Here is a 27,794-nt window from a genome sequence, read left to right as displayed (position 1 = left end):
TTTAATTTTGGGATCCGTCACAAACTGCAAGTTGGTTTTTATTGTAAAAATATTGCTGATGAGGAAACCTCAGAAAAGAGGTAAACAATTTAAAATTATGACCACATAATTTCCCGTTGATTAGTACACATCACATTTTGAACCCAACGGGATGGTATCTGACGCCAAAAATAAGATAATTCTAAGCAGATATGTCTTGAGGTAGGAGGAGACACGACATGGGAATGAGTTTGTAATATTCTGTTGCCAAATGAAATGACAAGTTAGTCATGGACCAAGTTTCAGCGACTTTACCGTATTTCCTTTGGCAAATAATGTGAGAATCGGTTCTTTTGACAATTGGAGGAGTGTACTGTGATTACTCAAGGATGTGCTCATAACAAAATACGTACTTGTCCTTAATCGTTTACATATATTTTTCAAATTGTAGCTTTATTGCTTAAAAATAGGCATGTCAAGTTGCATACGTATGCATGTAAATACTTCTTATTTCATAGCTCTGTTCCTGCTATTCCGTCATAAAGATTCAAATTTATGCAACGAAATGGTGAGATCGATTTCACACAACACAACTACTGTACAATTCAAACTACGACCTGATCAATGATTTAGTGGCCTGTGGTTGGTTGATAAAAACGCTAGTTGTCGAATACCATAAATGCAGAGCCTCGCAAAACAACTTCTGTTCGAGTGCTCCTTTCTCAGGCTCACATCTTCATGGAATCTAAATTGCTCAATCTTATTACATCAATTAGAAGACTTTGCACAAAAGTCGTTTCCAACTTGCATAAAAACTTGCACATTTTAATCTATGAACGATAGTGAAGGAGTCATAGTAGGTGATTACATTGTATGTTGTACATACTGGTGTTAATGGGAATTTGTTCATTCTTTGAGCTAAAGTGGAATTCAATGTTAAATAAAGCTGTGCATTTATCTTGGATTAATCCATCACTATCTTACCAGCCCCCATAAATCTACTCCTCTTCTCCATTCTTTATAATTTGAGTCATATTACAAAGTGGAACTTGGACCGTCATTGCCGTATATGCATACATATGTACATCGTGAAAAAATGCACTTTGACTTTTATTCAATTATGGAGACGAGAGTTGTTTATTAAGGCTTTGCATTTATTTATCAAAGTTTGGCATGAAAAATTGATGGTTCAATTGCCTATACATTTTTAGTAAGCCTAGCGATGCGTAGTTTAAATCTTACGCGGATTAAGCGATGATTTGCAAATAAAAGTTTATTGGTTCTTGGTTCTTGGCTTACAATCTCTTGTTTGAAGTGAACAATGCATAAAATGGAAACGAGGGCGAAAGTGCTTCTGCTTTAGATTTGAAGAGCTTTTCATCTTATGATTTGACTGGTCCCACTATTTGTATGAATGACCTGACGTGATGGAACAGAGAAACGACAAACTAGTGTGAGAACTTGTGAAAGAAACTGCAAAATATAAGTATGGCTTATCCCATCCATGTGCATACGTATGTAATACAAAAAATTAACCACAACTACCGAGCTTTGGATTGTGATGTGAGCTTGTTCACTTTGAAATATTTGATCCCTCGTAACTTTACGACTTGTCAAATAAAACATGGAGTTGGAGAGCGAATCAAGTTTTTATTCGTTCGTTAATTCGAAAAAAATCGCAAGATAATTTATGTTGTTTGATGGTGTGCTTATTAAATTGCTGTATTCATTTCCGAGAAACTTATATCAACTAATTCATTCCATGTCGCACTGTTACAGTACGTGATAGATTTCATTGATGGGGCGAAACAGATTGCAAGTACGACAATTATAAACAGCCAGGGGGCATAATTAAAGTAAAATGTCGTGACTTTTGTTATGACAGCCGACACAAAGGGTGGTAATAAACGGCACATGGACGTATCGACAATTGTACACTTGTACATATGCATATTATTAGGAGATCAATGTCACTTAATTTCAAAAACTTTTAAAGAGTACAAATTAACATATTTGGGTGGGATATCCTGATGTAATTAATATATTATTCTCTAATTGGTACACAAGTACATCAGTACTTCCGTTCTTGATGCACTTCAATTGACACAAAAAAATAGTGTTAATAAAAAATCAAGATGAATATGTACATATACGTATTTATTTGTATGGTTGTTTTCAACCGTAAAAAACATACCGAGAAATGTCATAAACTAAACCGGCTTGAGTAAAATTGTAAATCAATTTCAATGAAACGAACATGTAACGAACCTCCAGTACAAATCCACATCTACACGCATAAATGTTACGCATGTTAACTTGATAGAAGTATTATGCTTACTATTTGATCATCACTTGGACGATATAGCGGTGTCAGATTGAGAATTTTAAACGACTCTCTCACCGGACATCCAACGCATAAAATAAGAGTAAAATAGCAATAATTGAGTTTCGTCCCAGCAATGCAATCTCATGTAATGAAAACCATGTAGTGGGTCCGATTTAAGATTGCTGATTGCATCGCCAATTGCCAACGATGAATGATTCAAAAGATGAGTTGTTTAATAAAATAAGTAATTTCAACTTGGATTTGGTAACGACTTCAACTGAGGTTTTGTGTCGTCGCACTCAATCTCAATCAATTTTGTCTTTCAAATAATAAATCCTTCAGGTTTTTATTGTCGCTCTGCATTATAAATAGTTTGTCCTCCTTGCACACAAGCGGCAAGCATTGTAGCAAACACACATCTATATTAATTTCTTGTTATCTAGATGCTAAAGCTATGAGTTGTAAGCACAGTGAAAAAAATGTCTGAATGGAAAACATTTTTATGAGAAAGGCCAAGCCATCAACGAGCAGCGGCAAGTTTTACAACTCTATAAGTACTTTGATGATTAAACCATTTGGAAGCCAAGAAAGATACGGGATCGTGATTTTGATACGATACCCGTGATAAATTCACGCATTGTCATTCCTCTTTGGAGCTCATTGTCTCCTGCTGTTTTTCTCCGCTGTACAACGACCAAAACGATGTAAGCAACTAGCATGTTACGATAGCTGCCTGAATATCGCTCACGTTTTCTAGTGGTTCGACAAGAACCAATTTAATCTGTTTTGACGCTCTTTTCACGGCATCAATTGCAGCCAGCAAGAGTGAGAAATTGATGATTTGATGGCTGTTGAGTCAAGAACCAAAGAAAAGGAATGTGACCAGATTTACCTGAAACCGTTGCTATTTCCAGAAAGGCGTGCCAACGGACTGGTTGACGAGCTTGAAAACGACAACGGAATATATACGGTACTTTCAAAAAACGTTGCACATTGTTTGCAACACAATTTACTCGATAGTCGCAAATGTATACTTCGTTGATCGCATGGTTGCTGTGCGGTTTGGCTTTCGTGGTCAGTTTCGTTAACGACTAATGAACATTGAAACTTTCCGACAAGTCGGTCATTCTTGGCAATATGTTCTTCTACTAGAACTGTCAAAAATCCATACCCGTATCCCTTTGTGCTATGCAGTAAACTATGCATATTGACAAAAATTATCTTTGTGTGCATCGACACAAAAATCATGAATGGAGGTGTAGCCAAATCTAATAAAACGCTGATATTCTTCTGGTAAGATAAAATCGGCAAGTACTGTTATTTTTCTGTGAAGTTGAATTCGACACAATTTTTTTTACATTCTTGGATGGTTTATAAAATTTAATAAATTTGTAGATCGAGAGTCATAAATTAGCTGTTGTAACAGCAAACCAGCCAATTTTTTATCTAAATATGTAACAAATGAAATGTGTGCCAGCGTATCCACTAATCATAAGTATCAAAGTTGAATTAGCTGCACGCAGAAATTTTGACAAAGCACTGGTAAATAAATTCTGTACTGTTTCTTCCAATATCAATATTGGCTTACATACATCTACATCGCGTATAGGATTCATATGCATGTACGTACGGGCAAATTATCCATATTTCCAAACGTATCAAAACTGATCCCCTCTGTTATTTGTTACCCAGCTATATCAAATCTAATAAGTATTGTAGGGCGCGGCATGTGGTCGACCATTATTGTAATAACAACAAAAATAATCAGTTTTTCACGATTATTTCGTCAAGTTTCGCCATCACACGGAGTAGGAGGATTAGATTAATGTTCATCTGTCAGACACAGCACTTCCACAGATTAAATAAGAGAAGATGCCATATCCGACATCCGACCATGCCAGGATCCACTGCATCGCATCGCGTCTTATCCGATGACTCTTCTCACGAATGGACAAGACAATAATGATTGGCATGGGACACTTTGTTCGTGTGCAGCGTCGAGTGGAACGGGAAGGTGAGGAGATTGTATTATAAGCTGAGCACAAGATTGGATTAAAGTTTTATCTGCAAATTAAGAAACACAATGAAGACAACACAAAAAACAGGACCCAAAGCCGGAAATAATTTCCATTTCGATAAGAAATGCTGACATTGTCAGTTTCTTCTATGCACTGCCGTCCTCAGACTCACGTCATGAAAAGTACAGAATGCGAACAAAGTTTCAGTTGGTTGAATTCAGCATTGCGTACGTAGTGGTGATGACATTATAATTTCGTTTCCTATGAAAAATGCCTTTCTAAAGATTAATCATTCTTTATTATGCAACAGTTTTCGGATGAATTTTTACCATATTTTGAAATATTTGGGCATTTATTAGCTTTAGGTAATTTAGGATTTTACCTCAATATGCAGATTTTCATAGGAAAATATAGGGTTTTTTACAAGGATCAGTGGTTCATTTATTTAAACACCACAAATTATAAGTTGTGTAGAGCAAAATGTTGAGAAAAGAGTGAAAATGCGTATCAGAACAACGAATGTGTATGCACCGCGACGAGTGTCATGACTTTCTCACGATCACTTAAGTTTTCATTCAGTTTAAGATTTTGCTTGGATGCGTAAGATCAGAAAGGAAGGAAGTAAAACATATTCGTGCCATCCATCCATTCAATTTAGCACCCAATTCAGACTTTTCAATTGAATGATTCTTGTTACGGTTGATAATGTAAAAGTAAATTGCAATTGCAAGTCCTCTTTGGCTCACAAGGTTAGCTTGGCGAGTTAGTGAACTCTGCAGCTTCATTTGGCAATGTAATGCTGCAAAAAATCACATCCTTTGACAATAAAGAGTGTATGAAGAAATAGTATGCCCGAAAAACTATTTATGCCCTCTGATTCTGCTCACATGTTTCTGTATGTCCATGTAAATACATATCAAGTATCCGGCATTGTGTATAACTTGTTTATTTAAATTTTAATTGGTTCACCCCAACTGTATAATTCGTATTACGAATTTCGTAAACGAATGCTTAAATATATACATACTGAATCCATATCACGATATTGATAAAATTAAATATATAATAATTTTTATCGTTAGTGGTATATTTTTTATCATAAAAATTGCAATACTTAGAATTTCGTGCAGTAAGGCATGTAGATCTATGTATAAATGGGCAGTCTAAAGCTTTCGTGCATGAGTGTTTAAAACGTGTGGTATAAATTACTCACACAAGTAGTAAATGAAAGCACCCGAGCATTGATTACATGATAAAAATTTTCACAAAATTGCTTGTCGGTTAATAAATCCTCATCCTTTATTGCCGATTGAACATAGGTGTGTATGGGTACATATGTAGAAGGCCGAATGGAACTTTGAGTTATACATAATTCTGGTAGTGAATACATACCTGGCATTGATTGATCTCGTCATCGTGATATTTATGTCATCAATTATCAATCTTTGCTACTTGATTTATTTATTAATTTCGTCTAAATTGTAGACTAGATTATTTAATTGAAAATGGCTTGGACATGTTTATTAAAATGTATCTTGAAATATTTATTTATTAAAATCCATTCTCATGTGTTTATTAAATTGAGCCTCCAACTGGGATCATAAACGAATTCTAACAGGTTTTCATCCATTTTTCACAGCAACTTACGTGGTCTATAGATAAAGTTTGTACACTATTCTCACAATCAGCAATAAATCTTTAGAATAAAACAGATTGAGATAACTCGTTTAAAAAAATTAGTATGATCAGGATGTGTATAGTAATAATATATTTCGATACAGATACCTCCTGCCGTGCAAAGGTAACATAGTAAAATATTGTTCTCGTTTGTGTACGTATTTTAAACGATGATATGATATCGCCACAAAGCCGCACCCTGTCTGTAACCCAGAATTGCATCGACACTCTAGTTGTGGCTTCATATGTATGCATCGCAAATGACGTGATCATAAAGTCATACTTTGTTTCAATTTTAAAACTTTAATCATTGGCTACACACTTCATACAAATTATGGCAATACTTTATTTTCACAAATAATTCAGTGTTTAATGAAGAATTTCCCAACGAGGGATGGCCGTCTTGCCTGTACTTCCTTGTGTTCTTCCCACCTCAGTCTATCAGCCAGATTTAGTGGTCCCCATTCATCCAGTGGTTTGAAGGATTGTTTCAGTTTCTTGGAATATAAAAACGTGTATCAATATTATTACAATGCTGCAACAATATTAGGATTTTCCAAATGGTGGCTCACATTTATAAACCCATCTTCGGATTTCTGCTGAAATATTCCATGCAGTGCAAACAGTGGGAGCATTGATAAAGCCACTACAACCAGCAGCCAGCCACAAACTATGAAGAAGCATCAGCATGTATTACCGTCACTATTGCTAACTTTGTATAATTTTTTAATGGGCAATCAACTCACTAATTGCAATCTTTGGGTAAGGCTCATTATTGTACTTCAAACTTTCACCAGTGGCCAAATCGTAAATTAACGCAACGAGTAGAATAACGGGAGTACACACCCAACATATTTGCCAGTATCTGGAAAATAAATCAACCAATAACAAAGTTAATAAATTCCTTTACATTATTTGAAAACAATTTGAAATGCAATAATACAGGCTGATTTTTCTGTTTAGCATGAATTGGATATCTCGAACGATTGACGGAAGCCCATACACCTTCACATATAAACAGACAATAAATTACCATACCCGGTTTTCTTGCGAATTTTACAAATTTTCTTACGAAAATCATCCCCGTCATTTCCAAAATGGCAATGACATATAAGATTGATCCCGCACCAAAGAAATCCACCAAGGAAAGCTGTCATAAATAAATATTTTCAATATTGTATGATAATTTCCTCAACAATGTGCATCAATAAATTACCATCCACAAACCCCCAGGAGTGACATATATTAACCCTGCAGAAAATCCAAAAATTGAAACGCCAATAGTGATCAATTTCTTGTCAATTGTTGTAAATTTGTCATGAATGACAGTAATGAGACCCCCAGCTAGAGACGTTGCACTCCCTACGCATTAAAATTTGTATTAAATAACACTGATCCTGCGGTAACTGGGATGATTCATCAGGAAAGCATTTATGCCCTTACCCAGTCCTAGACTGAACAGCATGAGAAAGAATAATATGCTGAAAAACTGCAAGTTCAATAAAAATTTGATTTTAAAATTCAGGAAATCCACTCATTTCACGTACTTGAGGAACAGGAAAGTTGCCAATTGCTTGAGGAAATGAAACAAAGGCGAGACCTTAAATAAATGAGCGTATTAAAATCATGCATCTTTTACCATCTGTAATTTGCATTATAAAAAACTAAATATTCATCAATAATACCAGGTCCAGGTTTAACCACATCCTTCACATCAACGCCAGATTGGTATGCCAAATTTCCCAATACGGAGAAAGTAGTAAACCCGGCCAACAATGATGTAAACGTGTCCATAAAGCTCACCTGGATAAATATTCACGTGGAATTCCTATATAAATCTCATCTGATAAGTACAATATTTCATGTGTAGCTTACAATCATGGCATCCTTGTATATATTATGCGAAAATTTATTGTATGAAGCAAATGTGATGACTGGGCCAAAGGCGATGGACTAAACAATAAAACAATTATGCATAGATATACTAATATTGCTCAAAGTGGATCTATTATTTGTACCATTGAAAAGAAGCACTGCTTCACTGCCTCAATCCAGACCTTGTAAACAATAACTTGGGTCGTTTAAAATGGAGTTCAATGTGTGGTTTCATTATTCTTCATATATTTATAAAGTAATACCTTTAGTTCAAGCAATTTCCCCCACTGCGGGCTTATAAAGTAACTAATGCCTAATAACGATAAAAATTAACACTTGTCACACGAATTAAGAATAAAATCACTCTCACCATCCCATGCTCCAGGAAGCGTGATGCCTCGAATGAGAAATATGAACAAAACTATGTAAGGGAATAAAGCTGTGAAATATGCTACCTAAAGTAAAAGAAATTTTAACTTCTGCTCGCTACAAAATATCTGAAAGTCATCCATCAAACATGTTTTTCAGACTTACCTTCCCTGCACTTTCAACGCCTTTGATTAAAGAAATAAAAATAAAAATCCAACTTGCGAGCAGGCAAATTGCTAGTCGCCAATCAATATTTCCGATTCCGTCATCAATGCTTTCTTTTTCATGATAGACTTCATTTCTATGCAAAATAATGTATTTTTCTGCTAAATTTCTCATGAGATTTACATTGATTTACTTGAAATAAAGTTCAGGAATCGGCAGCGAGGTCCCATTCACCAAGGCCGAATTGTTGACGCAAATTAAATCGTCCACGTGCCAGTCCTGGTTGCAAACACTCCAGGGCAGGACTGATTGGAAGGATTGGCAGAAATAGAAGACGGTAAGGGCCATGAGGGCAACGTAGAAACTAAAGGTGGTATAGTATGCAGGTTTTGAGTTCGAATTGTTGTGGCTCAACTATCCCTTTTTCCATATATTCAAATGGCGATTTGGAAACCTGTTCATCTCCGTGAGGTTTTGCAATATGAAGATTTTAATGCACCTAAAAATTATCGATTTTTACCAACTTAGGATGGTGTGATTTTGATTTTTTTTCTTCCATGGGAAAATAAATATAAAATAGACGAAAAATAATCAGTAGAACTTAAATATTTCCTTATGGAAGAGAAAAATGAAAATCACTCCATCCTACCTTTGTAAACCTAAAAATTATCGATTTTTAGGTGCATTAAAATCTTCATATTGTAAAAAACCTACAGTGCAGACTCCATATAGCCATAGGACTCGGTGAGTCCTACGTATCTAAATTTTTCTCCGAATTGGCCGACATAATATAGCCAACCTCCTTAGTGGGCTTTTTGACATATTGAACTTCCAAAGCTGTATGTGTTATCAAGAAGTGATTTTTAGCCTCCATACCAAATTTCAGATGGAAGTAACAACTTTTAAAAACGGTATGGGTCACTCTGGTTGCAATTTGATCACTTTTAACTTCCTATCCTTTCATGAGAAGCCATTAAGTATCACCGTGCCGGATTTCATGCTTTTAAAACAATATCTAAAAATCGGTATGGATCACCCCATAAGGTCGCTCCAGATAAGAATTTTACCAATTTCATTTCATATTCTTCAAATAAGACTTATTAGCAACCTCTCTACCAAATTTCGGCTCGATATGACGATTTTGAAAAATCAGTATGGGTCACCCCATAGGGTACCTTTTTCCATCTTGAAGTCATTTTTATCTATTAAGAACCATTAACAACCTCTGTACCAAATTTCAGCTTTCTACTGCAATTTTGAAATTTTGGTGCATAATACCCCACCCACTCACATGACCCCCACCGGTCAACCACTTGACCGATTTCGCTCATCTTCGAACTTAACTCCTAACTTTGTCCAATATGCACATGGTAAAAATTTCAAGTCGGTAGCTTGTGTTTAAAGAGAGTTATCGTGTTTACGGACGGACGGACATGACGGTTCCATAAGCCCTGACTCGGGCTAAAAACTCACGGAGATGAACAGGTTTCAAAATCGCCATTTGAATATATGGAAGAAAGGAAAGTTGAGACGCAACAATTCAAACCCACCTGAGAACGCAGCTACTCCCGAACGCCGCGCCGTATCCAATGCCGTTACGGGTAGATAAATATTGGTAATTCGGTAAATATCTGTCTGCCATCTATTGCTTAGAAAGTTTTGTTGTACCTTTAAAGAATGGAGACATTTGCCAAACTTTACACGACCCCTTTGAGCAAAATTGGCCAATTGACAACTCCAGGAAATACAGAGGTTTTCCAAACACAAAAAGCACAATGAGGTATGGGATCAGAAAGGCGCCACCCCCGTTGATGAATGCTGGGGGATTTCCGCCGGGTTAATTTATATTGGCATGACAGTAAAGTAAGTAAGGTATAAATCGTACTTACCTATGTATGGAAAACGCCCTGTAAATATATTTGTTAATTAATTACAGAAAGATTGCATTGTTATTGATCTCAAAAATAAATTTTAATTACATATGTTCCCTAATCCTACAGACATTGCTATGCATGAAAGCAAAAATTCTACGGGTCGGTCCCATGTTTGTCTAGAAGCAGGAGCGTCGGGATGTTGTTCAGTTTGCTGAAAATTAATTGTGAGTGAGATATTAGATTCATCTCAATCATCTAAAATTATTTACGTCAGGATTTCCACGTTCATCCAAATCATCCAGCGGTATTTCGACGGTATTTTTATTGTAGTACTCGTCTTTATCAACCACCACCAAGTTGTTGTCAACAGGTGAATGCTCCTAAAATTTGTACAAGAATTATGTAATGACCGTGTTTTCAGACGTTGGTATAAAAGTATTACCATCCGTACATTGATATCTGATTTCATCTTGTATCTTCCCGTGTTCATTTAAAAATAAATGTGTATTTTAATGACACATCAGAAGTGGACTAACCTCCTGCACATATTTATTTAACACTGAACAAGGAACCAAATTCCTGGTCAAAGGAAACCATATTAACCGAATTGACCACGACAACCACACATTCATGACGTTTGCCCTACGAAGTTGTTGCTATTTAGTTTAGTAATTCCATTCATTAACCGAAAATATTATTCGTCAGACGTCAGAATGCGTTTTCTCAGAATGCGTATTTAAATAAATCCAATTATCTTACGTAATTTTTAATTGTCATCATGCAAAATCGGCAAAATACATACTCATATAGCACTCCAAATATTTTCTGTTGAAGTATGTTTATGTTCTTACAGATTATGTGGTTATTTTTTCGATGAATATACAGATATTAAAATTATTTAACAATTAGTTAAAACATTTATATATAAAATAGCCGAGTTGCTTACGTATGTATATGCATACTTTTTCACAGTCAGTCAACATGTCACATCATTTTGAGGTTAAAAAGTATATCATCAAATACCTACATACATATACCTGTATATAACATTCAGAGGTATCGTTGTGAGTTATTTAAGCAAAGATTCTGAGTAATCTGCGAAGTGATTCGAAATTGAAATTCTTCAATACAAAATCAAGTTCACAATAAACATTTTTACACAGAATCACGTGAATGGAATTTTAAAATTATTTAACTGTCCTTTTCTTAATTGTTTGATACATTCCTTTCAGTTCTACTACAGCACTTTTGCCAGGACGAGTTCTCATCCAGCTTTCACTGATTTTTGTGTCCGCCGGACCCCAATCGGAACTATTCCATGAATTTCTAAAAGTACAGTTGTCAAAGATCGTCAAATGAGATTACCACGGTAGATCATGGTTATATGTAAATAGATGTGATTTCTTAATCCATTATTTAATACCTCATCCAGTGAACCTGCTTTTTTTGTCCACACAGAATGCAACGCTGCGATAGGTAAGATCAATAAGCCCACTGCAGCAATCATCCATCCGCAAACTGCAAGAAAAATTAAATTCTTCAAAAGTACCGACCACATATATGTGTAAAACACGAAATTATGACAATGCTCTTACCAACGGCTTCAGGAGGGATACTGACGCCATTGTACTTCAGAGTACTTCGTATCGTGAATGAATCGGGATAAAAACTGACCAGCAGAATTTCCAGTACCAACTTATTTTTGTGTTCAGCATAAATTCGATATCAAGCACAAGGTTGTTCAACCCAGACAAATCCGATCATTTCGAGAAGAACGACAATGAAAATTACAAATCCAGCTCCAAATGTATCCACTAGTTCCATATGAATTAACCTATTTGGCAAAGTTAATTAAATTTAAGGATCACTTCTGAATTTGCAGACAAAAATACACATGTATATGTATGCATTCCATCCAGATATGTATGTATGTACCTCCAGGGGTGACATAAATTAGGCCAGAGAAGAAGCCGAGTATGCAAACGACTGTTGTTATCCACTTTTTCTCAATACTACTAAACTGGTCATGGATAACAGTTATAATAGCGTTAGTAAGCGAAGTGGCACTTCCAACTCCCTAAATACGCAAACAGAAGCACTACATATGTAATAATGCATTTTTCATGAATAAAATGACTAACGAGTGTGAGAAGCATCAAGAAGAACAATGCGGCGAATAGCTGAAATTTAAGAAAGCAAAATTAATTAGGGAATTGGCTTAAGGTTCAAATTAGATGATAATTAGATGTGCAAGATTTGTACTTGTGGGACAAACTGAAACTTGCTGATTGCTTCTGGATATGATACGAATGCCTGGTAGAAAAAAATTAAGGGTTGAAGAATATTATACATTTTCCTGATATTTTGATACTAATGAAATGCTGTACCAGCCCAGGTCCTGCTGACGCAACATCTTCAATTTCTTTACCCAACTCGAATACTAGGTTCCCAAGAACAGAACTGAAATTGCAATTACAATGTCATAACTTTCGCTAAAGCATGATATAAGTAATAATGCTTATCAATAAATTACAAAATGGTAACTCCTGCTAAAATGCTCATCAATGTGTCCATGATACTGATTATCATTAAATCTCGGTACACATTGTGCGAAAATTTATTATACCAACTGAACATGATTATGGGCCCAAATCCGGTGGAGCGATTGAAGAAACACTGAGTCACTGCGGCTGGTGCATGTAAAAAGGTGTCAGTTAATTTGATTTTAGGTAAAAATAAATTGATATTTCTAATGAGAACCAAAATGCTATCGCCCAAACCTGAAAATAATAATATAATTAGTAACCTTTGATTGAAAGTTTAATTCGTGATACTAGCCGAAGGGTCCAGTAATTTTTCCCATTGTGGACTAAAAAGTACGAAATTCCGGTAATCGCTCCTGATAATGTCAATCCTCTCACCAGCAAAATACTTAATGAGCACAAAATATGGGAACAATGATGTGAAATATGCAACCTATAATGAAATCCAGTAAATTAAATTGGATTAAATTGGATCTGCAATGATCCAATTATGTAATTCAAGTCCACAAACTTTTCCAAGACTCTTCACTCCTTTTATTAAAGAAAACAAAATTTTGGCACAAGAAGCCAGGAGACACAAACTAAGACGCCACTCGGGTAAGCCTATGCCGTCATCAATACTGTCAATCTCTCGAAGTACGTCAATCCTAAAATATAGTAAAAATTAACGGATATTTGTCTGCCTAAACATTTTTACACTTCGTTTCGAGTAATTTATTTACTTCAAATAAAGTTCAGGTAAACTTTTATTGGAACCAATCACAGTATGATTCGGCCCACAGGTCAGTTTGTGAGACACCCATTCTGGATTGCATACTGACCAAGGGAGCACCGATTGGAAGGATTGGAAAAAGTAAAATATTGTAATAGCCATTAAACTGCAATAATAGCTGCAAACGCAAATGCCAAATGCCGAGGCATACCCAACTCCTACAAAAAATGAATTGCATATGCATGCAATTAATAATCATGATATCTCATAATGAGATTCTCATTACTATATCTGTATCATCGCATCTTTGAAAAATGGTGAAATTTGAAAATTGACCCATTGCCATTTCCAAGAAGTACATCGGCTTCCCGATCAGGAAGAGTACAATCAGATAAGGTATTAGAAAGGCACCACCTGTTAAATTACGCTAAAGTAACCCAATCCAACCCATACGAATACGACCAATGCCGCCATTAGAGTGCGCCCTGCGAATTAATTAATTAATTAGAACGATCAATGTTTTGTTAATTTTTCAGGAAGAAATTTTGTTCTCAATACACATGTTTCCTAATTCTACGGACATTGCTATGCATGATAAATGGAACTCGAGTGGGCTATCCCACTCCTCCCTTGGATCGGATGGTCCTTGTACCACCTAAAATTATGGATATCCCGAAAAATATGCACATTGTGGTCGTAAAAAATTGATTAATCATTGCTTTTCCTTTCCTCATTGTCTGTGGTTTAACAGCAACAACAACTCACCGTTTAGGTCAACTGTCCACGTACATTGGGTAAATTGGGTTGCGTCGATGTCGTTTTGTTGTTATTTTGAAGAGGACCATCGTACTCAAAAGCTTGATTAACATTTCCATTCCCATTTTCCTGTATAGAGGTTTTAATAATAATAAAAATGCTAAAATGTAATTGTGTGCATGAGCCAGCAATAACATTTGCGCATATTTGTATCCTGCATAATGGACTTGAGTTTTTGCTTTCCTGATCCTCAGTCACTTTTATAATATAGAAACATCACGTCAAGTAATAAGTAGTATACCGTGGCTAATTATTGTAGACAATCTGTGCCATGTCGCTCTGATGTACGGGCGAGGAGTTGCATATTCATCATCATCCGCTTATTTGTGACTTGTGTAAAATGTGTAACGAATCGTTACTTGACATCTTCCACTTGGTTATGCAATAGTATTAATTTAGCCAAAAATCAGTAACCAAAATGGCCACCATTGATGTCAGATCAAAATCTGCCAGATCTGGACGGTACAGACCGTGCCATTTTAAATAAGTGTCACGACTTTGAAAGTCGATCGGCATCACCACAACCTTACAAAACAGAAGGTCAAATTAAACGGAGAACCGAGTATAATTGTAATATTCTCTAAAATGCAAACAGAATGCAACAGACTTTGATTGACACAGAGTTTACGCACGAAATGATTCATATCCGTCCAGAGACCAAATAAAGCTCTTGAATACGTAGTTTAATAAATACTTAAGGGGAAATCATTATAAATGTATAAGGTATATAGGTTAAGTATTATCTAAAAATAGATATACATAGATGACACATAGACGTAAACAGCCAAACATAACAGGTTCATTTCATTAGCAGGTAGAAAAATAATAATAAAATTATTCGAGTAAATTCAATGTAAAGACAACATACAAGAATTCGAGAAGGAAAATAGATTTGCGGACATCTTCCGCAAAACAATTAAGCTTCACTTTCGCTATGGAATGAAGAAAATGACAATAATGGGGCTTGATTTAACTTCAACCACAGCATGGCAACTTCCGTTACATTTTGTGACAAAATCAAGTTAAGTCGTGACAAATTGAAAATGTTTAAAATATTAAAGTTGATAACATTCAAGCAGGACCTGTCACTTGTTTTAATGGGATTTACCTACCGCTGAGAATATGTATTTATGTACATAAATATGTAATACCACCAGATTGGCGTTTCATTTTCTCTTATTTACTTGAACGAATCCAATCTGCCATTAAATTTATGAGGTACACAGATATACAGTGCATCCAATTTGAACAAGTGGAGTGCAACCTACGAGGTAGTAAGTATTAAGTATATACATAGTAATTCATTCACAGGTCGATATTTGACAAGCCTGCCAAGAGAAGATGGGTGGGCGTTCATTATATCAATTAAGTTTTGCATAATCTTTTATTTCGCAGAATTGGACTATGAAGAATGGTGTCAGAAGTGGATGAAAAAGGGAGGTCAAGGTGATGCTTGTTATTATTTTACAAGTGCAGTTTTCCCATGATAATCGAAACGTTGTCCATATACAAATAAATTTTGACACAAGCTCATTCAAGATTTTTGTCAAGCCTACTCCGTGTGAATTAATTAATAGCAATGGGATCACCGAAGATTTGAATTTACTAAAGATTTGTTTTAAGACGTGTTATCAATCGTAATTGAACAAAATGTGCAAGTAGTCAGCAAATAGGTAGTCAAAGTTCTTGAATCTTGAATTTACAACATCTATGTAAGGATGTTTTCATGGACTGAATGCGACAATTATTTTTCCTGGATACATGTCATTTATAACTGAATATAGCTTGAAGGCCGATGACACACTAAAGTAAATGCATCAAACATTGTCTGCTGTTCGTTAGTTAGTAATTCGAGTGATGGTGTTCAACACTAAAAGGGTCAATACCACACGAGATGAATTTAAATACATTTATCCCTTCTGTGAAGCGAAAGGAAAATTCTCATTTTAATCCCAGACTAATAAAAGCATCTAATGCACTTGTGTCCTATTAGTTTTATATATTTATACTAAAATAAAAATTTGAATGCAAGTTTGCATTACAAACATAATTTAATTATTAATTCAATTATGTCAACGTGCAATTTTCACTTACCACTTTCTTTATCTATACTTGTCTCTAGGCATGGTAAAACCTGATTGGAACCCGTTTTACTCTGGTTTGCAAATTGCTTTCACTTATTTGCAACAAGTGCAACAACACACTGACACAAATCCGAATTTATGAGAATGCTTCTTTATTCAAGTTTTGTGTGTGCACTTTAAATTAGTCTATGTAATCCATTAATCATGCACGGAAGGTGTATGATGTTGTAGAACGGTTTGATATACCAGTTTAATTTAGACAAAATACTTACGATGATGCATGGAAAGCTGCAAATGGTAATAAGTTGGCTTTACGTTTTAGCAAAATTTCCTCCATTCACTACTTATTGAGATAGGGTATTGTTGCACCTGAGTTGCTGTTAAGTACATATTTGCTGTTGTGAGATGTGTATTTCTGCTTCCACTGACTTCCACATCATCTCCCTTCATGGGTTTTTGAAGAGGTTGATGTTGCAAATGTGATAGTTCCCTGCAACAATTATAGTATTTGTTCTCTATCCTCAAGAATTAGGACTCAATTTTTGAACATATTTCATATGTATTTGGGTGTTTGTAATAAAAACTTGTAACTTTGAAAGTACATAGATTAGTAATGGGACATGGACATTGGCCGTGAGTTAAATTATGCGTTAGAGTCGTCCCTCTTTGATGCTCATATGCAGAGGAAGTGCAAATCAAAAAATGGTACACAAAGTATGTCCTAAGTATATTTAATTCATGTATGAGCATGATTTGTGTTTAGCCAGAGACATTAGGACTTATGGAACCATCATGTCCGTCTGTCTGTGACATGTTGGCGCCCGAACTACTGAGCCAATTTTAATCAACGTGATTTCGACAAGGTCTTGGATGAGTTCAAAGATGGGAATGATCTATACAATGGTTGACAGGTGGGGCTCACTAATGAAATATTGGTCAGGGGACTTAAGCAGGTGGTCACACTGATCTTGGCTGGTTAACTTACGATTTGAACCTTATTGTATAGGCAGTGGCGGCGGAAGCAGGGGGACATTTTCCCCCCAGAAATTCGCCAAAATCGTATCTTGCCCATGTTAATAAGCCCCTCCTTCTCCTATCCCACAATGTTAATATCCCCACATGTCCCCGCAACTTCCGCCGCCACAGAATGGATGTATAGGATGTATTCGTATGGATGATCTAATTGGTTGTATGTAGAGCATGTTGTGAAAGAGTATGCATAGGGCCGAATAGTTTTAGATTTCACTTAACCGAACTTTATGATTGTCGAGGTATTGTTTTTGTTTAATAATCTGAATCGTAAATATTTTAATATTAACACACAGGAAAAGTATGTATGTAGCTTTTCATTGAACTCTTACAATAAAAAACAGCAGTAAAAATCTGTATTCAAAAAGCTTGTCACCAATGCTGATCCAACAAAAACTATTTATGTAGTAATACCTGTCGGTCATACGTATATGTGCGTACAAGTAGAACCATAATGGGTAGAACCGTTGCATTTCTTTTATATTTTTCAAACATTTCGAAAGCAGAAATATTTGCGTTCTTCAATCTTGTGAGTTTTCATAACCTCTAATTAAGCTTTATACATAAATATTTCAAACTAATCAGAAAGTGTCGTCGAGTTTTCAGGCATTGCGTATATTTTGGCTGCTAGGATTTCTAACAGAGGCAGCAGCAGAGGGGCCTGTGAACTCCGATGAAGAAAAATGGAATTATGGACTGCTTGGATTTTTCAGTTAGCATAATACAAGGGAACCTTAAGTACTGTCACACTCGATTTCCTTTCGGATGGTCTTAATTGATAGTAAGATAATTTAGTGCAACTTAAACTTTGTCATACAACATATGTACTGTGCAAAATCACGCTTTTGCTAAATATTTGGTGAAAGCTGCACTAGAAAGTGCATGTTTTCCAATGCTTTTAACATATGTCGATAACAGCCTTCGGACTAATGAAATGAAGTTTATAAATTATATATGTATGTACCTGTCCGTAATTTCATGCAGATCACCAATATGTAAAAAATGCAAACGTTGACCAATTTTTTCCAAATTGCGAAAATCTGCAAAATTTTTAAGTTTGAATTTCGTCGTTTTTTGAAATTTTTGGCAAAATTTAAATGTTAAACGTCTTTTCTTAAAGCATTGCCAAAAAGTTTTCAACAATAATTTCTTCATAGTGCAACGAAATGGGCGAAAATTTTCAAAAATTGAAACTCACAATTTTTCATGAAAAAGATATAATGACCAATGCTAGTCTATTTTATGTATTTTTCAAAATTGTTGGCTATATTTGTTTTTGCAAGTTGCAAAAAAATTTTATAAATTGATATCTTCAGCTTTTAACATATTCAACAAAATAACTTTTCCACACCTCGTTCGATATTTTAAGCTTTTTGGAAAAGTGGAAAAAATTGCATCTGGGAGGACGTCCTATATTTATACCGTCCTATATAAATGCTATAGTGGGAGTGACCCCATAGGGTCCCTCCCAAAAATTTCAAAAAACGACGAAATTCAAACTTAAAAATTTTGCAGATTTTCGCAATTTGGAAAAAATTGGTCAACGTTTGCATTTTTTACATATTGGTGATCTGCATGAAATTACGGACAGGTACATACATATATAATTTATAAACTTCATTTCATTAGTCCGAAGGCTGTTATCGACATATGTTAAAAGCATTGGAAAACATGCACTTTCTAGTGCAGCTTTCACCAAATATTTAGCAAAAGCGTGATTTTGCACAGTACATATGTTGTATGACAAAGTTTAAGTTGCACTAAATTATCTTACTATCAATTAAGACCATCCGAAAGGAAATCGAGTGTGACAGTACTTAAGGTTCCCTTGTTAGCTTAGAAATAGTTTTAGATTTTTAATAATTTGTATTATACCATAGTGTCGTATCTTCTACCTCTGCTTATGGGAATACTTCTCTTGGATGGTGTCCGTCATGTAAGATTATTATTGGAATTTGAGACAAATAGTACCTTTTTTATGCATAAAAAACATTCTGAAATACATGGTAGAGAAATATGGGAATGTGCAAATTGTGGCTAATCTATCAAATCGCTGTATTTGTGGGTTGTGGAGTTATTCTTTTCATGGCCAACTGGACCCTAACATTATCGTCAAGAAAAATGACTATAGTTTTGAGTTCAATTCTCTTCAAAACAATCGGAATGTGGATAGTATTGGACTTTCTTCGACAATTTGAAGACCAGAACGATTGTATTGTAACTTTGACCGTGTAGAGTGCACCAGACAATGACACGATGGAACTCTCAAGGGGTTATCCAATTATTTCTATAAAAAATAAAAGATTTCGTCCAAAGTTCGTCGAGCATGAATTATTCTGACAATATTGCATGCTCGAAAAATGTTATTATGCAACTTGAAAGAACTAATAGAAAATATTTATATACTATTCTCATCTAATTGCGCTGTGCTTCAAAATAATGACATTATTGATTAATTCCTACAAATAGGCATGCATAACACGTTTTCAGCAATCTCATATTTGGCACTGCTCTCTCATTGCGAGTACATCCCCAATAATGCATTAAGGATTTTCAAATTTCAAATTATTCTCAACAAATGGAGGCATTTTCCCACTGTTTGTTACATTTAATAAATTACTCTGGTGAAAATTTTGGGGTTCCTCAAACACCTCTGATTATATCCAAGTATATTATTTACGAATATTTTATGAATCTCAATAATAGAACGAAAATAGATTTTTTGATAAGACCGTACACTAAAGACGCCAACAACAAGACCGAGTTTACGTATATATTACAAGTTATGAGATGGCGATTGCCATGTGACGCTCACTTTTATCTCCATCCTCCGCATGATTCCGACTCCCTATTTAATCGGGGGGAGAATCCTTGGAAGAAATTGGAAATTCCTTTCCACTATTACAACAATATACGGCAGACCACTGGGTTGCATAATCTTCAGGCTATGATTTGGTCTCGTAGCATCTACCATATTTTAGTCGTGGAAAAGAATACCCAAACATTAATGTGGAGACGAGCAATTGGACGAATCGTGCACTACTACCCTGTCATCGTCCCTTTGATTTTAGTGACTGAAAGTTCCTCTTTTACTCTGGATGTAAAAATAGCGTCAGTCAGCATCGGCTGTAATCAGTGCGACTATTTTAAGCAAACTTACATTCAGTGGGATGATATGTCTACGTTTAACTTGAAAAACTTTCAGGACACGTTGAAATTGTTGAATGAATATCATAAAGAGACCTTAGTTCAGGTTGAAGACGACTTGAATAATCAAGAAATTCTAAAATGGAATGAGGCATTCAAGTTACACCAGGGCGAAATTTCCTTTAACGACTTTCCCAAATTGGAGACTCTCTTCGGACTATCGAGTGATCAAATAATTTTCCGAATTGTCTTTCAAAATGTAACATTTGCTAACAGCAAAGAGTCGTTCACACGCTGCATCAGAGAATCAAAAGAGGAACAGCTAAATGTACCAAATCATGAAAATTACGAAATTTTTTGTCGCAACGGGTTTCATCCTCTTTCAGTGAAGTTTGATGCGTTCAGCCGACTCTTATTTATTCGAAAATCCGAATATTTCACATTTCTCTCTTGCGGAGAAGGGAACTTGCCCGCATTGTCATTTCAGGGATTTATTTCTGCATTTGATGTGGAAACCTGGGCAGTCATCGCTTTATGTCTCGTCGGAACGACCATGATTTGCATTTCCCTTATCAACAAGAAACTAGATTGTTGGAGCCGTAGATTTTGGTCAGAATCGCTGTTTGGAGCTTTAAAGCTTTTCCTGGAACAAAGTAATGCCATTATAATAAATAATGCTACACGGAGTAAAAGTTACGCCGTTTATTGCATTTGGGGAGCATCTCTTGCAATGTGTGTCATAATTGGAAATCAATACAAAGGGGAAAACATTAGCCAAATTTCTGCACCTTTTCAATCAGAACCACCGGACACCTTTAAAAGTTTAATTAGTTCAGAGTACAAAATTTACAGCAAAATTCATTTAACTTTACAACAGAGTATATCTGAGCTATTTTCGGCTTCAATACATACGTCGCCAGTACTTGAGGATTATACAGAAATACATCCTTTCGAAGAACACATTGTTTCTTTTTCCCCTGCAAAGTATATTCTCCAGAATGTACACTTCCACCCCAATGAAACGCTCGCAATTATTCTGAGCCAGTCAAATTTCTCGTTCTTGAAAGCACTCGCCCCTTGCGACAAAATTGCTTTAGCTGGCTGGAAAGACGAACTCAAGACATTACACAATCAATTGCGATCCCGAATAAAAGGTCACAAATTGGTGGGAATAGGTAACGAAAACCTTTATCAACGACATCATGGCTGGGAAATTTATAACTGGCCAGACAGAAACGCTTTTATGAAATTCTATTCCCTTCACGAGTCGGGTATTTCCAACCAGTGGATAAACATTGAGAATTTTAGGGATATGAAATTTATGTCGACAGATTCTACAAGAAACGTTTATAAACCACTTCAGTTATCCGGAAATACTGGAACAATTTTTTTACTGTACATGGCTGGTAATGTCATTGGAATAGTCATAATATTAGCTGAAATCTCGATTCATGAACAAAGCGACAAAAAGTGCATTTTTTATGGAGAACAGGCAATGACGAAGAAATTTCGATCCTATACGGGAATTCCAACACCCACAGTTGATTATGGATTCATAAGTAACCGCCCAAAAGTCACTAACGTCCAAAAACAACCTCTCGATTTAACAATCACAATGTAAATACTCAAAACATCTTGTATTAGCATAAATACTTAACTGCAAACACAATCGTGAGATGACTAAAAGAAAATTTTAAAATATTGAAAACGTGTTTATTATATGAAGAACTGGGTCATAACTATAGATGTCTTGTTTAATTTCCACCGTCAAAAACTATAATTCAATAAAATCCAGAAGCATACATCGCTCTCACTGCCCGTCAATTAAAGAATTGATATTTTCATAGCCATTTCTTTCAATAAGGCGAGTAAATAGTGAAAGATATCTAATTGTGAAGGTTCCACATTAAAGTAATTTAAACATACATATATGTATATAACTTGAACGAATAGAGATTGACGGAAGGCTTAAAAAATATCCACACTGCCCTTTGCCCCCCTTTGCCCATATCGACCTTCACCACCTTTTCCGATGAAGGTAACATGCATTTCCGTGCGGGACATTTCAGAAAAGCGTAGTACTACTTCGATCGAGTAAGTAAAATTAAAGCAAAAATTTAACAAATCGAGCATGTTATGATTTTTATTCACACATAGGTTTGAAAAATCCTATGTACCTATCTGAAAAATGCGAATAGTAATAACTTACTTGACTGTAGCATTTAAAATTGGAAGTGCACTTCTCCCACGAAAACCTGAATTTCTCATGGAAATTCTCCACTTTAAAGGCTTGGCACTAATGAAGCTGAAAAAACTACGACAATGCTGCAACAGCGCTTCAAGAATTCGGACAAGTATGCACATCACATTATTTCAGATCTATGTACACTTCCGGGGTTGCATAGAGTTTTTTTACATAATTTTTAAGCAAACTGCCTGAAACAAAATCAATAGCCCTGGACTACCTACTTGGGACGCAGCCATGCATTAAAAGGGTCATTTGCAGAAGGGGCAAAAATTTGGGATTCACGCTCTTCTATTACGAAAACCCCTATTGAGAGGTAATGAGATAAATATAATTATAATTATAACTTGACTATTATTCATAATCAAAATTTGTATTATATTTAAAGCTTAATTATTTCACGAGATAGGTCGTTGTTATTTCGGATTGAATTTGAACACCATGCATAATTTTATCTAAAAGCAACAAAATGCCAACAGAAACAAACAAGTTTGACTTGGCCAAGATATATGGAAATCAATGACGAAGCACCCAAATCAACGACAATATTTGGAAAATGAATCCAGAGATTTTATTGGCCAAGTGTGAAGGTTGGTGACACGAAATATTTTCAAATAAGTACATGCAAAATAAATAGTTATGTATACCTGGTTATAATTTTTGGAACTTGTTCATTCCAGTAAAAAGTAAAATATTTGATAAAGCTAATCGACATTTTAAAAAAGTCAAAGAGCACAAAGGCCAATGTTGGAATGCTGAGGGAGGCGGAACAATGCATTAAAATTTATACCGAACGAGCCGATGCTGGAACCACATGCACATTCTCACGAAGACGATGAAAAAGATGCCTCCGATGATGACCTGGTTGAGTAATCACTCATCCTCAGTTAACATGCAATATTAAATATGAGATTTAAAATGAAATACGTAAGAAAAACATTTGTACTGTCCGATAATTTACTCCAAGAATAAAAACAAGATCCAACATACATAAAACATAATATTGTGTACGTACAACAACAACAACATTGACCCGCTTAACTATTTCGACTTTTAGTATTCTCCGATTATGCATGTATGACTGATTAGTTTTGGTTGGACGAAAGTTTTTTTTGTTTGACGGAATAATTAATGACACCAACATTTCAGCACATCAACTTTTACAACTCTTATAATAAAAATCAGCACACTTCGAAATAAAATTTGTACGTATTGCATGCATGAGACAACCTATTGTACTTGCTATTTGGAACGATTTTTATAATTTGTCTCAAAAATAGCTTTTTCGTTAATTTGTAATTTAAACTCGAAGGCGAGTTCAGTTTTTGCTCCAAACAACGGCAGTTTTATAATTATACGATAATAGTGACAGACAACATAACTCCGTCACATATATAATTTGACAAATGCATTAGAAATATAATTTTCACATTGCCTTATTAAGGTACTTATCTAGCACATTTCGTTTCGTTTCAAGTCAACAATTTTAAGGACAACACTAACTTAGAATGAGGTACATACAATAATTATCTCAGTTAAAACTCCCTGAAGCTTTACCATTTTATCAACTACATACACTTACATCTGACCTTGTTTCATTGTTGTTTCCCACATTCGACAAAAGTAAATAAAAATCGACAAAAGTGATTGGAGTATATGTATTTAGTTAACTACGTTGCAGTGACTACTGTACAACAACGCAGCCTACGCCATACACACATACATATAACAATTTTTTTGGAAGGAGGACGCACCCTTCTTATGAGAAAATCCCCCCCGTGATATTTGCCCCAAATTTTTATATGTTGTCCACCTCGAGGTGCTGATCAAAAAATGTATTGGTCCCTAAGCCCTAAGTGACCTGGTTCGACCGGAAACAGAGGTCAAAGGTCAGTGCACTTTTTCGCTCGAAACCCCACAAACTGTATATTTTTGGAAAGCTACGGACCTCACGAGTCCGAATATACACCATAATAGGGTCAAAGGTCGACCCTTGACCTTTGGAGGTCAGGTATTTGGGCATGGTGACCTTTTATGGACCTCACGGACCTCCGCTGCACTCCGGTCAGCCGAGTGCATGGCAACAAGCTTAGTCGACTCTATCGCTGTTGTGTGTGCAACTGTTTTGCAACAGCAAAACACATTTGCAACAGCAAAACACATTTGCAACTTTTTTGCTTGACCTCGAAAGGTCAAGAGTTGACCTTTGACCCTATTATGGTGTATATTCGGACTCGTAAGGTCCGTAGCTTTCCAAAAATATATGGTTTGTGGGGTTTCGAGCGAAAAAGTGCACTGACCTTTGACCTCGGTTTCCGGTCGAACCAGGTCACTTAGGGCTTAGGGACCAATACATTTTTTGATCAGCACCTCGAGGTGTACAACATATCAAAATTTGGGGCAAATATCACGGGGGGGGGGATTTTCTCATAAGAAGGGTGCGTCCTCCTTTTAAAATTCGTGTTGCAAATAACTGTACAAAAATGAATAGAATTAATATATTGTCAAATGACATTTGATTCAAATATTAATGTGATGAGTAACATTTATGTATGCTTGGAGTTATTGGACCACGTCAACATTCATTGGAATTACAAGTACAAACAATTATGCTCTAACTATAACATTAACCTTCTACTATTTCGAAATGAACCTCACTTCCACATTTGAATGCTTTAAAAGCGGTTTGATCCTTGAGAGTTGAAAGTAATTGTTCGGTGAGATACACACGGATTCGGGAATTTCCACCTGGAGACAGGACAGACAAAAGCAAACGCTCCACGGGTATAGAATCGTTCGGGAATTGATTGTAAAACATTGATGCGACTACAGAAGTCATTTCATTTATGGAAGGTGCCGATAAGCAAATGGGATGATAAACTGTGTCACATTCGGAGCTTGCGAGGCCTCGTGAGGGACTGGATGAAGCATCGTGGTGGCCATCCTAATATAAAATGCACATATGTACATTTAGTGATATATATGATTTAGGAAAATAAATTTAAGATTTTGAAATTACCTTGCCAGACGTCACGAGCAGAATGAAAAATGTAATTTTGTAGTGTAGGGCATTATACAGACGTATACCTTCTGGCAATCCGCATATTTCTATGAGCTCTTCTTTACCTAGACGAAGCAAGTCTACCCCATTGAAATCCCACAGCGTTTTGGTTGCAGAAAATCTGAACATTAAAAAGCAATAGTTAGTAAATAAAAAACCTACAGTGTGCAGTGTTTATATAGCCCGAGTCAGGGACAGAGTCCTCTTCCAAATGTTTGTCAAGTGACCGGTACAAACCAACTACTAATAGTAGTTGGTACCGGTCATTATGGGGAAATTTTTGTCGATTGCGAATTATTCGCAATCGTCGCTGCAAAATTGCAGCTTCTTTAACCAATTCCAAAAACCCCACTGGGTCCTCCTGGCAAAAAAATCTTAAAGTTTACTTTACATTTATTAAGCTAATCTAACCCTGCAGGACCACGCCAACTTTTAGTCGTCTACGCCCGTTTTCCAAACCAATGGGGGTGACCAGTGTGTGCAAAAAGTCAGCCTTGTTGCTATTTGTTCCTATTTGCCTATTTGCCTTTTTGCGTGCCTTTTTGAACTGTATAGAAAACGCAATGAATAGCTTTCACTTTAATTTTATTTCTTCTCATCTCGCCAATTCAAGTATGACCAATTTCTCGAATATCAGTTACCAATTTTTAAAATAGCTACTTTTAGAAACGGTATGGGTCACCCCCTAGGCTACTCTGGTTCCACTTTGTTCGCTTTTAACTTGATATACTTCCATACGAGACCATTAAGTATCACCATACCGAATTTCATCTTTTTAAGACAATTTATAAAAATCGGTATGGGCCACCCCCTAGGATCGCTCCACATAAAAATTTTACTAATTTAACTTCATATTATTTCATTAGGAGCTATTAGAAACGTCAATGGTAAATTTCAGCTCAATTAAATGATTTTCAAAAATCGATATGGGTCACCCCCTCGGGTCCCTCCAGATAAAAAATTTGACCAATTTCATTTAATGTTCTTCCTTAAACCCCATACGCAACCTATCTACCAAATTTCAACTCGATATGACGATTTTGACAAATCAGTATGGATCACCCCCTAGGGTCTTTCAAAATAAAATTTTTTCCAACTTAAATTCATACTCTTTCATTAGACACCATTAGCAACCTCAGTGCCAAATTTCTGCCTTCTATGACAATTTTGAAATTTTGATGCATAATACCCCATCCACCTATATGACCCCCACTGGTCAACCACTTGACCGATTTCGCCCATCTTCGAACTTAACTCCTCATTTGCCCCATACTACATGTGTAGCAAATTTCAAGTCGATAGGATGAGTTTAACGAGAGTTATCGTAAGACGGACAGACGGACGGACGGACGGACGGACATGATGGTTCCATAAGCCCTGACTCGGGCTAAAAAGTTAACTATACCTAGTCCGCCACGAATTCTTTTGACGAACGTTTTTTAGTATATAAAAAGAACGGGTAATAATTTTTATTTAAAATTTTCCGCAGGGATGCATAACATACCTGTATATATTATAAAAATACTAAGTTTCAAAATTTCCTCTTCTGGAGTACACAAACTTAAAAAATATGACGGCAAATTAGTCGCTCGGATTACGCACGGTTTCCAGTGGAAATTTGTCACACGCGTAGAGAAAAATTTTTTTGAGCACTTCTGCACTACTGGAAGTTTTAGTCCAGGCCTTGGTCTCAATTTTAAGCCACAAGTCGTAATTCAGATTATTAAGGTCTGCCATTGCCGATAAATTTCTTGTGACCAAATAAAATCGATGAAATGAGCTCATAGCCAATTTTTGATAACTTTTGCACCTTATGACTCAGCCGTGACCTGTTTTGAAATCCAAGTTACATTTTTTAATAGGTCGGACTTCAA

At 35.7% G+C, this 27,794-nt stretch overlaps 4 protein-coding genes and 1 long non-coding RNA gene across 10 annotated transcripts in view; 2 read left to right on the top strand and 3 right to left on the bottom strand.

Moving 5' to 3' along the window:
- Positions 1–6,282: 6,282 nt before the first annotated feature.
- LOC110846829 (sodium-dependent nutrient amino acid transporter 1) lies at positions 6,283–10,848 on the bottom strand. Of its 2 annotated transcripts, none has more exons than XM_035850013.1 (21): positions 10,735–10,848; positions 10,553–10,663; positions 10,389–10,494; positions 10,299–10,316; positions 10,079–10,227; positions 9,960–10,003; positions 8,603–8,773; positions 8,410–8,545; positions 8,246–8,330; positions 8,139–8,188; positions 8,019–8,057; positions 7,876–7,953; positions 7,686–7,803; positions 7,548–7,600; positions 7,444–7,489; positions 7,217–7,362; positions 7,073–7,150; positions 6,944–7,005; positions 6,747–6,865; positions 6,573–6,670; positions 6,283–6,497 (listed from the first exon to the last, which is right to left on the bottom strand). In XM_035850013.1, exons 1-21 carry the CDS (start codon positions 10,771–10,773, stop codon positions 6,363–6,365), a joined length of 1,881 nt encoding a protein of 626 aa, XP_035705906.1. In that variant the 5' UTR covers positions 10,774–10,848; the 3' UTR covers positions 6,283–6,362. The 2 variants fall into 2 exon arrangements, with proteins under 2 accessions (XP_035705906.1, XP_035705905.1); XM_035850012.1 differs by having other exon boundaries at positions 10,726–10,825.
- A 634-nt stretch (positions 10,849–11,482) lies between these two features.
- LOC118435025 lies at positions 11,483–16,932 on the bottom strand. Its single transcript, XR_004834436.1, has 9 exons — positions 16,449–16,932; positions 12,817–14,423; positions 12,671–12,743; positions 12,546–12,596; positions 12,425–12,463; positions 12,219–12,360; positions 11,879–12,117; positions 11,707–11,801; positions 11,483–11,609 (listed from the first exon to the last, which is right to left on the bottom strand). It is a non-coding gene; the product is annotated as an uncharacterized LOC118435025 (long non-coding RNA).
- Positions 16,933–17,865: 933 nt separating this feature from the next.
- Positions 17,866–19,959, top strand: LOC118435024. Its single transcript, XM_035850014.1, has 4 exons — positions 17,866–17,996; positions 18,074–18,179; positions 19,348–19,403; positions 19,478–19,959. Exons 1-4 carry the CDS (start codon positions 17,922–17,924, stop codon positions 19,700–19,702), a joined length of 462 nt encoding a protein of 153 aa, XP_035705907.1. The 5' UTR covers positions 17,866–17,921; the 3' UTR covers positions 19,703–19,959.
- Positions 19,960–20,045: 86 nt separating this feature from the next.
- LOC118434810 lies at positions 20,046–24,041 on the top strand. Its single transcript, XM_035849106.1, has 5 exons — positions 20,046–22,708; positions 22,834–22,968; positions 23,043–23,175; positions 23,269–23,449; positions 23,540–24,041. Exon 1 carries the CDS (start codon positions 20,046–20,048, stop codon positions 22,233–22,235), a length of 2,190 nt encoding a protein of 729 aa, XP_035704999.1. The 3' UTR covers positions 22,236–22,708; positions 22,834–22,968; positions 23,043–23,175; positions 23,269–23,449; positions 23,540–24,041.
- Positions 23,803–27,794, bottom strand: part of LOC110845409 (transcription factor CP2) — a 24,479-nt gene continuing 20,487 nt past the window's right edge. For 2 of the 5 annotated variants that reach the window (XM_035849062.1, XM_035849063.1), the window contains 4 exons: positions 25,879–26,041; positions 25,491–25,803; positions 25,271–25,332; positions 23,803–24,563 (listed from right to left, as the gene is read on the bottom strand). In XM_035849062.1, the coding sequence (XP_035704955.1) occupies positions 24,522–24,563; positions 25,271–25,332; positions 25,491–25,803; positions 25,879–26,041 (580 nt within the window). In that variant the 3' untranslated portion in view covers positions 23,803–24,521. The other 3 variants (XR_004834246.1, XM_035849064.1, XR_004834247.1) reach the window with 3 other exon arrangements.

This window comes from Folsomia candida, unplaced genomic scaffold (assembly GCF_002217175.1).
Source record: "Folsomia candida strain VU population unplaced genomic scaffold, ASM221717v1 Fcan01_Sc003, whole genome shotgun sequence".
In the NCBI taxonomy this organism is placed as follows: Eukaryota; Metazoa; Arthropoda; class Collembola; order Entomobryomorpha; family Isotomidae; genus Folsomia; species Folsomia candida.
This window is presented reverse-complemented; position numbering and strand designations above follow the sequence as displayed.